We start from the raw sequence: 12,921 nt of genomic DNA on the forward strand, positions 1-12,921 counted from the left end.
ATTTTAAACTTAGTTCACTAATTTTTGCTTCTTCTACCAAGATTTTTCAGTTTGTTTTCTTTCACAGCACTTGGGCTCCGTAGGACATTAATTATTTTTGTTTGTGAGCTTATACTTTCTTGGAAATAATATTCTCCTGGGAATATTAACTACCTTGTCTCATACTGTCCCAGATAAAAAGGGAAGGACACAGAGACTCTTTTGTTCAACCTAGGGAATACATGTGTTAGGGTAGACAACCTCTTGTTAAAATTATTGCTTCATTATTCCTCATTTGCCCCTTCTACTCTTATGTTCTGTTTCTTATAGAACTTCTTGTATTTGTGCTGTGGGTCATAGTTCTTTTCCACAAGCTGCCTCCTTATTTATATTCAATTCATTTAGGGAAAGGGCAGTGGAAGGTAGTGGTCAGCTTCTTCATTGGCACTTATGTGCATATTGCAACTGTACATGTGCACAGTTTAAAAACAAAAGTCTTTAGAATTGTGTTTAATGCCTGTGGTTGGTTTAAAATCTTTTTCTGCCCTGGTGGTAAAGACAGGAAGGACAATGATCTGTCCATTATTGCAAAGAGAAAATGGGCACAGAATGATGGCTCTCAGTCTTACTTCCTACTTCCACCTCCCTTACCTTTCCTCCATCTGTAGTACTATACTCTCTTCTACTCTAAGGTTGCTCCCCATCCATCCATCAGTAGGCATGGCTTTAGGGAGGGTGTTGGTTACTTATAACTAACTCAGTTCCCATTTGCAAAAGAAATCGATTGCTTTCTTTTTGGCTTTGTGTTCCCAGCTTGAAGAATGGCTAAGGTGGTGGCTGAAAATGGACGAAGGATTCAAAGGAACAGTAGCTATATTGGGCAGTTCATTAATATAAGATCTTTGCCCACTGTGACATGCCCACAATTTAAAGGTCAAAAGTAGAACTATTAAAGTAACTATCTCCCAAGTAAATAGATTATGCCGTTTACCCAGTAGATTTCTTTTTTTGCTAAACTAGACTCGAGGAGGAACACTGACTTTTTTAAGATTTATTATTTCTTTCAATATCCATAAGTAATGCAATATTTATTTTTTTTTAATGTATGGATTAAAGATTTTTTATAAGCATTATTACTTGCTGTTTCTCCTTCATTTTAAGACATGCAGGTGCATCTTGTAAGCAGGATATAATTAAAGTCAAGACACCCACAGCTCTACGTTGAACTCTTAATTATAATTACGTGCATTAAAAATCTTAAAATAAATTTCTTCCTACTTAAAAATAAAATAACATGGGAGTCCCATAAACCTCAGAAAGAGGTTTTATGCAAAGCATTAGGGTTTTATCACGTTGGAGATACATGAAGATAAATTTGATTTAAAGTTAGAGAAAATCTTTACCTACCAACTGTGATGGGAGAGCAAGGAAGGATTTTTATCCAGACTCAAGATCACTTTAGTAGGTTTTCATTAACTTATGAGGATTTCAGAAGTCCCCTACTTTAAATTTAAATATAATTTAATATAAATTTAAAGTGAAAACAGCAGCAATGGAGCAAGAAAGGGTTTGGGGGAGAGAATGAATTTTTTAGTGTGTGTGTGTATATGTATATGGATTTATATTAATGTATGTACATGCACATACATTAATATAATGTATACACATGCACACGTACACATAGAATTTAATTTTGGTCAAACATTTATTGCGTTTAGCAAATTAACCTACCTTCAGTGAGTATACAGCTATGTTGCTAGGTTTTTTACTATATTATGTTCAGAGCAGGTTTTTAAGTCTTACAGGGAATATTGTTTACTGCTTTAGGGGAATTAGTAGAAAGTAAAACTAGAGGAAATGAGTAACAGCTAACATTTATTAAATTTCTATTATGGCCCCACCGGTTTGGCTCAGGTTGAGCGTCGACCCAGGAACCAGGAGGTTGCTGGTTCGATTGCTGGTCAAGTCACAAGCCCTGGTTGCAGGCTCGATCCCCAGTAGGGGCCGTGCAGGAGGCAGCCAATTGATGTTCCTTTGTCCTGGTTGTGTTTGGGCTACTGTATTTATGTGGAGAGAAAACAATTTTTTGCACACTTATTATGAGCCCTGACCTCGGCTTGATGTCTCCCATACTTTCTCATTTATCCTCTCCATAATTCTGTGAGGTATATAATATATATTACTGTACTCTGTTTTAAGAGATGAAGAAGCTGAGGTTCTTAAGGGGTTATAATTTTCCTAAGATCACATTGGTAGTCAGTGGGTATGTTATGGTTTCAATACAGATACTCTAAATTCTGTTATTCTTGTCATTGAATGCAAAGGCTAATATGTTTATGTATAAACGGATATGTTTTATACTTAGCCTTTTTAAAATATTTCTTTAAAGTTTGTATATACATTGCCTAATGTATACTTTGAAAAGTATGTAGTACATGATTTATTTTATTTAACCCAAAGCTTTGTTCTCCTGTAACTAATTTTGACTTCTTTATCTGGGGTGAATATTTCGGCATTTAGGCACTGTGTAGTTGCTGACACATGAAGAGCCGTTGCTAACTGCATTTTTATGTGTGGTAGATACTATGAATCATGGAGGTTGATGTTTCCGTAATATTATTCGCAATCTTGTCTGTGGCTTGCTACTGAACACCATGATATACTAATCAGTCATATGTTAGAAATAGAATAGAACTCTAGAAGGAAAGTATTTGCTATATAGTCCTTATGTCTTTTTAAAAATTACCTTTCAGTTATAGTTGACATTCAATATTATATTAGTTTTAGGTGTACAGCATCATGCTTAGACATTTATGTAACTTATAAAGTGATCCCCTGATAAGTCTAGTGCCCCACTTGACACTATACATAGTTATTAAAATACTAGAGGCCCAGTGCATGAAATTTGTGCATGGGGCAGGGGGGGTCCCTCAGCCCAGCCTGCACCCTCTCCAATCCAGGACCCCTCGGGGGATGAGCTGTACATGAGCTATCTCATAGAATTAGTTTCATACCTAACTTGGCATGATTGTGATGTGATAACATGGTTTCTGTTGTGCTGTTAATTCATAACATTTTCAGGTAACCATGGATGGTTAGGTCGGATATAGAGGAGAATGTTAGTAAGGTCAAAGGCCAAGATTATGGGTTTATTTTTTTTTAGTAGACAATCATTTCCCCCCCCCCTGATTTCATAACCACAAACTTCACCAGCAGTCTCACCAGATGCATGGCATTATTTACAATTGACATATTGATTGATTTTGAACTTCCCTTGTATATGAAGACCTAGATGAAGGAGGTTGATGTAATCATGGCAAGAGACCACCAGTACTGAAAGAAATATAATTTCTGTTCCATTACAAAAAACAAATGGTGAATCTCTAACAACGTTATTTATAAAGGACAGAATTATTTAAGAGAAAGGATGAGGGCATTCCTAACATTGGAATTTGGGTATATGATGATAGCCAAGACTGATAGTTGAAGAAGATATGAATATGCTTTAAGCACAACTAAGGATATTTTTAGCAATGAGGCACTTTTTTATGTTGAATTTTTAGTATAACAATTTTAAGACAGATCTCATGAACAAATAAGAAAATTAAATTTAAGATATTTATTTGTTTACCCAGGGAATCTTGTAGAGAGATTTCATGATTGTAGTCCATATTAGTTCTTTGTATATCTATATTAAGTGTGCAGAATGTTAAGTTTTGTAAAGTACAAAGATGAACAAGACTTGTTTTTTGCTCTAGAGAATTTAATTCATTTAGTAAACAGGAACTCAGCAAACTACATGTAAAAAATCCTTTGCTAGGTATCCTATATAATAAAAGGCTAATATGAAAATCCACCAAATGGTAGAACGACCTGTTGCTATGATGCACACTGACCACCAGGGGGAAGACGATCAATGCAGGAGCTGCCCCCTGGTGGTCAGTGCACTCCCACAGGGGGAGCACCGCTCAGCCCGAAGCCAGGCTCACTGCTGGTGAGCACAGAGGTGGTGGCAGGAGCCTCTCTCACCTCTGTGGCAACACTAAGGACCCCTCAGGTCATTAGCTGTTGGGGTCCCAGACTGTGAGAGGACGCAGGCTGGGCTGAGGGACCTCTCCCCCCCCCCCCCCCCCCCCGCAGTGCACGAATGTCGTGCACCGGGCCTCTAGTTAGGATTATAATAATGATTACACCCTTTTCATTTATGCATTTATTCAGTATTTGTTGAGTGTCTACCATGTGTCAGGTTCTGTTCTAGTTTTAAGCAGTACAACAGTGAACAAAACAAAGTTCTTACTCCAGTGAAGCTAACATTCTAGTGGAGGAAGAAAAAAAAAATACATAATTATATACTGTGTTATGTGATGATTGTTGTGATGAAAAATAAAGCAGGGGAGAAAGAGAGTACTGGAATAGGGGATGGATGTTGTTGTTTTCTAGGAATATCATGGAAGTCTTCTGATGAAGTGACTTTTGAAGAGTCCTAAATGTAGTTTTCAAGGCAGAGAAAAGAGCCAAGTGTGGAACTCACAGGTCTGTTAGGCAGACTGCTGATTGGGCTGTAAGTGTTGAGGTTTGAGGGAAAGGTGAGTGAGGGGTCTTTCCACCTCCTTAGTCAGGAAGACGGAGGTGCAGGGGCAGTGTCCTTAGAAACATGTGGAGCTCTTCCCTACAGTTCTGCCTGATAGAAGGATGCAGTGACAATCAGATGGAATATCCCTTCTTATGCCTGGCTGGGATATAGTATCCCTTTGTTATGCTTGACATGAGAAGTTAGGAAAGCCCTTAACCAAGGATGTGATATTTTATCTGGGGTAAGTAGAATGAATGTACTGGGAAGGTGATTGGGATGGCCTTAAGGGGTTGGAGCTCAGGAGAGGGTAGGTGGGAAACGAATTTGGGGAATTGTCAGGGAATAGAGCCCATTTAAAAATCAAGTCAATGGACTCAAGTCAGGGAGAGGATATTGAATGAGGACAGGAGAGATTCCAGAATGCAGCCTTGGGAATAACTATCTTAAGCGGGCAGAAAGGGAAGGGAGCCAAGCAGAGAGAGGGAAGAAGAGAAAGCAGAGAAAATACCTGAAAAACTAAGAAAGGGAAGGGAGTGTTGAGAAAATGAGTGGCCAGTAGTGGCAAATGCTAGATAGAGTGGTCAATTAAGTTGAGCTGGGGAAAGGTAAGGTTGTACTAGACCTGAGCTGTCCAATAGGGCAGCTATTTATGGCTAATTTACATTCAAAGTTATTAAGTTAAATATTTAATCCCTCAGTCTCACTTGCTACATTTCAACAATAGCTATATGTAGCTATATCTATTGATTAACATAGATATACCAGTAGAATATTTTCATCATTGCAGAAAGTTCTATTTGACAGCACTGTACTAGACCATTATAATACTAGGGAAAAGTTAAATAACAGTTTAATTTTTTTATGATAGCAATAGAGAAAATACTATAAGATAACTATGAATTGTAAAAACAAACAAGCTGATATTTGAAGGCCAGAGTTGGGGAAAGATGACTTTAGCTTGAAATTTGGTAGCAGAATTGGCTATTTGAGTTGAGCCTTCAGGGTCAAAGAACTTTCAAGCTATTGAGCAGGGAAGCAAAAAGAAAGTAGGTACAAGCCGAAACCGGTTTGGCTCAGTGGATAGAGCGTCGGCCTGCGGACTGAAAGGTCCCAGGTTCGATTCCGGTCAAGGGCATGTACCTTGGTTGCGGGCACATCCCCAGTGGGGGGTGTGCAAGAGGCAGCTGATCGATGTTTCTCTCATATCAATGTTTCTAACTCTCTATCCCTCTCTCTTCCTCTCTGTGAAAAATCAATAAAAATATATTTAAAAAAAAAAAAAAAAAAAAAAAAAGAAAGTAGGTACAAAATTGCAGATCACTCTGAGCAATCAATTTTCCTAGATAGAATTTATGTAAGTGGAGCTGTGGAGTTGCAAGGCTATTTCATAGGAGATCAAAACATTTCTGTGGAGTGAATAATTGTAGAAAACTTAAATATCGGTGTTTGGAGCTTATTTTCTAAGTAATGGGCGCTTATCAATGTTTTTAAGTTAGGGAGGAGCAACATGGCTGAAGTGATAGTTGGTAAATTAACCATTCCCTTCTCCATCCTTTCTTAGTCTTTGTCATTTGTTTTACTACTAAGTAATTTTGCCTTATGTCTACATATTGCTTTAAAAAAAAATCTATAAAGCAGCTCTAGCCAGATTGGTTCAATGGATAGAGTGTCAGCCCATGGACTGAAGGGTCTTGGGTTTGATTCTGGTCAAGGGCATGAACCTTGGTTGCAGGCTCTATTCCTAGCTCTAGTTGGGGCACGTGCGGGAGGCAACCAATCAATGTGTCTCTCTCACATTGATGTTTCTCTTTCTCTGTCTCTATCCTTCCCTTCCACTCTCTCTAAAATATCAATGGGAAAATATCCTCAGGTGAGGATTAACAAAAAAATTTATAAAGCAAAGTCTGGAAAGCTGTAAGTTTTAATAATTACGTATTTAAAGAGGAAAAAATTCACTTCACAGAAGTTAAATTACTTGCTAATGATGAGGCTAGCTTCAAGAATGAGTAATTTAGGTAGACTGGAGATAACTTGTCAAATAAATTACTATACAATACATATAGTCTTCAATATATGGTGATTGTTTTGACAGTAGGAAACATGTCTTTATCACGTTTGTGAATTCTAGTACCTACCATAGTATATGAATGAGGTGAGATTGAATGCAGGAATATCTATTGAAAGGGACATAGATGCAAAATTTGATAAATGAGAAAAGTGGATCTGGCCCTACATGGTATTAATGGGAATGTGAAAAAGACATCGTCTAGATAAAAATCATCAGAACTTAATGACTTGTTCAAATGTAAGGGAAATAGTTTCAGATGACTTAAAGGGTTTAAGAAGATGGTACCATTGAAAAATTAGGCAAATTGACGTGGAATCTTGTTTCTGAGGAAAACTACTGAGTGCTCTTTGTTACATAATGTTTTATAAAACAAACTTAAAGCTCTTCCTTTGTTAATAAAATTTTATAACAAGAACTTAATTTGCAATAATGTCTGAACATACAGATAGCAATGCTTTGTAATGAAGGTCTGAAAAAACAGAACATTCCAGAGAGAACTTCACAGGTTAAAAGATTGACTAATTTCCTGAAGCCTCAGGATTTTTTTTTAAGGATTTATTTTCCAGTGTAAGCTTAATATTGCACTCTTTATTTTTTTGCTACTTCTTAAAAGATTAATGCACCTCTTAATTCATTTACTCAACTGTGGGTGCTGTCTAGATTCAGATTCTGGTGTATGAGATTAAATCACTCCTGAGAAAATTTGTTTCTTTTTTAGATCTTGCCATATTCAGAAGTTGCTGAAGGTGAAGAGACAGTGAGTAATACATATGGTGCTACGTTTGAAATGTTAACATTTTAATATTTTTTTTAGGATTTCAAGTTGAATTCTTAAAATATATTTTTATTGTATTTAATCATAGATTATTTTGTCATTCTAAGGAGTAGCTAATGTAGCCTAAAAGGATTAGTTTAAAAAGTGTTTTTATTTTTTTCAAAATGTAAATAGGCTTAATCATTTTTACTATAAAAATAATACATAGTACTGTGGCATATTTAAACAATGTAAAATATAATAAATAAAATTCTACCTTATAAAGCTAACCACTGTTAATATTTTGGTGATATCTTTCCTGTGTGTTCATATGTGTATATCTTACATAGAAATTTTATAGAATTGGAGTCATATCATATACACTTGTACTTTTAAAAGCCAATATATAATGGATGTTTTTCAGTCAGTGAAAAAAATCTTTAATGACTACATAGTATTTTATTGTATGACTATAGTTTTAATTTATATCTTGTTTTAAATAGGTTATTGTTTTAGATGACTGTAAATGATATTGTGATACATATATATGAACACATCTTTTTGACCATTTTGGATGATACTTTAGTATACATTCCTAGAAGTGGGGGTCAAAAGTGGGATCAAATGTGTGATTAGGGTATTTTTAAATAAATACCTGGCCAGTCAGATCATATTTTCTATTTAGCAGTAATAAGCTCTGGTTTCCAGAAAAAAATATTTCTTAAAATCTCTCCTGTAAAACTCAGGGGTAAATGTGCACGTGTATGTTTTGCAGGCAATTGCAGGAATGTGAGAAATTCAGTTATATGTTGAAAGAACAAACAGATGTCAGCTGCATTATATATCCCTCACTGAAGTTTCTTACTGTTAGGGCCAAAAATAACACTAAGTAGAGCACTCTTGAAATGTTTTATATAATCCTGCTTCTGAATTGTGGCTTCTGAGAGCCAGCTGCAGTAGGATTGCTTCTAGGAATACAACCTGATTAGCTTTATTGGGGAAGAGATTCCACCTGCTTGAATCTTTATTTTCAAGGTGTACTCATATCAGTGCTTGATAAGCTTGTTGTGCTTTCACTTAAGATCAAAAGATGACTTAAATCAAATCAATATATATGTTAAGGAGGTGCTGTGCTAAAGGCAATGGAATCAAGTTGCTGTATAGATCTCATGGGATTATTTTGTTTAACAGGGTAGCCATCTGTCCTGGGTAGCTCTGGACTGAGGTTTCCCAGGACACAGGGTGTGATTGATTATGAGCTTCTACCTATTCCTTTACATTTCTTAAAGATTGCAAATTTTATGCTAATTATTCATGGCAAATACTTAAAAAGTACATTAAAGTAAAATCATATTTTTTTTCATAATGTTCTTTTTCTGAGATTTGTAGACTAAATTCAGTATTGACTTTCATGCTTTTAATTAAAGTATGTTGGTAATATACTAGCATGTCAGTATAATTTTACTATTTTCAGCCCATACCTTCTGCCAAAATAGATTATTTATTTATATGTTAAAAAATTATTGAGGTGACTGTGTGGACATTGTCTAAGGGATAATGGTAAACATGATAAATTACTCAAATAGAGAAAATGTATGTGTCAAATCTTAATAGTTTTTCTCTGAACAAGCTGAAGAAACGTTCCTAGATTCTTTGAGATTCTAGTAGTATTTTGGTTTGCTAATAAAAGTCAAGAAAAGTGGCTAGCTTTTTGTTTGTTTGTTTTTAATATCTTACAAGCTGCTTGTGTAAAGTGTTTCCACATCAGTAATTTCACATTGTCTTTATTCTTGTATTATACCAGTGATGGGCAACCTTTTGAGCTTGTTGTGTCAAACTTCGCCAAAAAACTGAGCATAACTAGGGTAGTGTGTCACTTTGAGGAAAAAACATTATTTCGCAAATGTTTCATCCTCAGGAGCAGCAAATGTTTTATCCTTGGCATGCGGCCGCTGAGGCGGCCGCGTGTCATCAGAAATGGCTACACGTGTCAGTGGTGACACGCGTGTCATAGGTTCGCCATCACTGTATTATACAATATGGAACTGCACAAATTAGATCCAGGTCATAAAAATGGTAAGAAGAAGAAGTTAGTAAGTTACTTAGTAAAATTAAAATTAACTTCTAATCTTTAATTATGTATGTCCTATTTCCTATTAACATCACTTGCTAGCAACTCTGGGAGGATTTCACTTGCATCCCAATTTAATGCCTTGGTTTCCACATCTTCCTGGGGGAGGTTTCTGAGGCCATGCTTATTTTTCATGGTGCTTCTGCTTTTATTTGGAGTGTTTCAGCTTGGTTCTTAGTTCTGTTCCATTATTTGTTTTCTGGTGCCTGTTGTTTCACCTTGTGGCATTTTTAAATCTAATAGGTAATATAGCTTAACTCTCACACACATAATAATTTATAATAATTTCTTACCAATCTACACCTTTCCCTATACCGGTCTGTTTGTCCAACTGCCTGTTTCACATTTTGATTTGGATGTCTAACAGGCATTTCAAACTTTACCTGTTCCAAACTGAGCTACTTACATTTCTCCCTGTAAAGTGGTTCCTCTCGCTGTCTTTTGCATCTCAGATAATGGCAATTCTGTCCCTCTAGGTGCTCAGACCTCAACACTTGACATCATTTTGATTCCTCTTTCTTTTATCACATAGTTGGTCTCTTTGGAAATCCTGTTGGCTTTACTTTAAAAATATATTCAGAAATCAGCTACTTCTCATCACTCTCATTGCTACCACCTTGGTTCAAGTCTCCTTCATCTCTCCCCTAGTTTATTGCAATAACCTCCTATCTGATTATATACCCTTGTTCCTAGTCTATTCTCAACAGCAGCCAGAGCAATACAGCTAAAACATAATCCGATTATGTCACTCGTTTTCATAGACCCATTCAGGCCCTCATTTCATCCAGAATAAAATCAAAAGTTGTGACTAGGTCCTATAAAGTCCTGTACAATCTGGCACCTATTTACTTCTTTGACTTCATCTCCTAATACTCTCCTGTTTGCACTGTATTTCAGCCTCTTTGGCCTTTTTACTAGTCCTCAAACACTCCAAACTTGCTTCCTTATCAATATTCTACTCTATGCTTGCTCCTCCCTCTGCCTGGAATACTCTTCCTTTTTATGTCCTAAGGTAAGTTACCTCATTTTACTCAGTCAACTCTGTAGTGGGGAAGTCTTCTTAGGACACTCTATCTAAAATTTTAACTCCCTCTTCCCTAACATTTTATATGTCCGAATTTTCTTACAAATTTTTACTTGTTTATTATGACATTGTTCATCTCCCCCATTAGAACATAACTGCCACAAAGACAGAATTTTTGTCTGTTTTGCTCACTAGTATATTTCTTTATTTTTCTTTCTTTTTAAAAAATATATCTTTATTGTTCAGATTATTACAGGTGTTCCTCTTTTTCCCCCCCATAGCTCCCCTCCACCCGGTTCCCACCCCACCCCATGCCCTTACCCCTCCCCCCCCACCACTGTCCTCATCCTTAGGTGTACGATTTTTGTCCACACCTCCCACACCCCTTTCCCCCTGAGGATTGTCAGTCCACTCCCTTTCTTTGCCCCTGATTCTATTATATTCACCAGTTTATTCTGTTCATCAGATTTTTTATTCACTTGATTTTTAGATTCACTTGTTGATAGACATGTATTTGTTGTTCATAATTATTATCTTTACCTTTTTCTTCTTCTTCCTCTTCTTAAAGAATACCTTTCAGCATTTCATATAATACTCATTTGGTGGTGATGAACTCCTTTAGCTTTTTCTTATCTGTGAAGCTCTTTATCTGACCTTCAATTCTGAATGATAGCTTTGCTGGGTAGAGTAATCTTGGTTGTAGGTTCTTGCTATTCATCACTTTGAATATTTTTTGCCACTCGCATCTGGCCTGCATAGTTTCTGTTGAGAAATCTGCTGACAATCGTATGGGTACTCCCTTGTAGGTAACTAACTGTTTTTCTCTTGCTGCTTTTAATATTCTCTCTTTGTCTTTTGCTCTTGGCATTTTAATTATGATGTATCTTGGTGTGGTCCTCTTTGGATTCCTTTTGTTTGGGGTTCTCTGCACTTCCTGGACTTGTAAGTCTATTTCTTTCACCAGGTGGGGGAAGTTTTCTGTCATTATTTTTTCAAATAGGTTTTCAATATTTTGCTCTCTCTCTTCTTCTGACACCTCCATAATTCGGATGTTGGTACGCTTGAAGTTGTCCCAGAGGCTCCTTACACTATCTTCATATTTTTGGATTCTTTTTTTCCTTTTGCTTTTCCGGTTGAGTGTTTTTTGCTTCTTTGTATTTCAAATCTTTGACTTGATTCTTACGATCCTCTAGTCTGCTGTTGGATCTCTGTATATTATTTTTTATTTCAGTCAGTGTATGCTTAATTTCTAGTTGGTCCTTTTTCATATCCTCGAGGGTCTCACTAAATTTATTGCCCTTTTCTAGAAAATTCTTGAAAAACCTTATAACCGTGGTTTTGAACTCTATATCCAGCAGTTTGCTTTCCTCCATTTCTTTCGTTGTCTCCGCATTTTGGCTGCTTCTCTGAGTTGATAGAGTGGCTTTGTGTGCTAGGTGTCCTATAGGGCCCAGTGGCTCAGCCTCCCCAGTTACCTGAGGTGGACACTCTTGGTGCATCCCTTTGTGGGCTGTGTGTACAGTCTTGTTGTAGTTAAGCCTTGATTGCTGTTGGTATCACTGGGAGGAATTGACCTCCAGGCCAATTGGCTATGAGGATCAGCTGTGTCTACGATGGGAGAACTTCTGTGCTGGAGACACCCTTATGAGGCAAGACGTGCTTCAGTGGGGCTTTGGTGCTCACTGAGTCTGCCCCCTGAGTGTGTCCCTTATGGATCTGAGGAGTTGTAATCTGGATGGTCCCACTCTGACCACTGGGTACACTGGCTCTTGGATCTCCAAGGAGGTGCTAATTTAGCCTCTGCCTGAGGCCACCCAGCAGGAGCTATGGAAAGATCTGCAGATTCCTCTTCTTTGTTTGGGGTTTGGAGGTGCCCAGATGAGGCCCAGCTGTGAAGCAATGCAAGCTGCTGTGGGGCCTTGGGCCTTCTTTTGGATGTTCTGGGTCTCTCTGACTCAGTTGAGTTTGTTAGGTAATTTTAGATTTTAAAGAACCAAGCCATTTATATACAAAAGCCTCTGTGCACAGCTTGGTGGGGCGGGGTCTCAGGGTGGAGCAAACAGCAATGGCTGACTGTCGGCCCTGCCCTAAGAGGCCCCTGGGTCTCAATGTCCCTCGGTAATCACTGCAAGCACCTCTGAGAGAGAGCTGTCCTCGAGTTCCGCCCGATGCCAGACAGTCCAGTTTCTCCCCGTATGAGTCTGATTCCCCAAAGTCTCGCCCGGAACTGGAATTCAGAGCAGTCAGGAGCTTGTGTCTCCCTCCTGATTGAAAAAGACAGCCGCGTACTCAGTTGCCAGGCTTTCCGTGCGCGCGCCACTGTACCTCTGCACTTTACTTCCGCAGCTCCTCTGGGTTTCAGTGTGCTTTTCTCTTTCCTTCTAGTTGTAGA

General features: G+C 37.6%; 1 protein-coding gene across 3 annotated transcripts in view; it reads left to right on the forward strand.

The window, feature by feature from the left end:
- OSBPL8 (oxysterol binding protein like 8) overlaps positions 1 to 12,921 on the forward strand; it is a 182,313-nt gene that overhangs the window by 72,394 nt on the left and 96,998 nt on the right. For 2 of the 3 annotated variants that reach the window (XM_028148630.2, XM_028148635.2), the window contains one exon: positions 7,339 to 7,377. The exons of the other annotated variant lie outside the window; for it this stretch is intronic. In XM_028148630.2, coding sequence (XP_028004431.1) covers positions 7,339 to 7,377 — 39 coding nt within the window. The remainder of the gene's footprint in view (positions 1 to 7,338; positions 7,378 to 12,921) is intronic. 3 annotated transcript variants of the gene reach the window in all.

Source organism: Eptesicus fuscus, chromosome 7 (assembly GCF_027574615.1).
Source record: "Eptesicus fuscus isolate TK198812 chromosome 7, DD_ASM_mEF_20220401, whole genome shotgun sequence".
NCBI classification, from domain to species: Eukaryota; Metazoa; Chordata; class Mammalia; order Chiroptera; family Vespertilionidae; genus Eptesicus; species Eptesicus fuscus.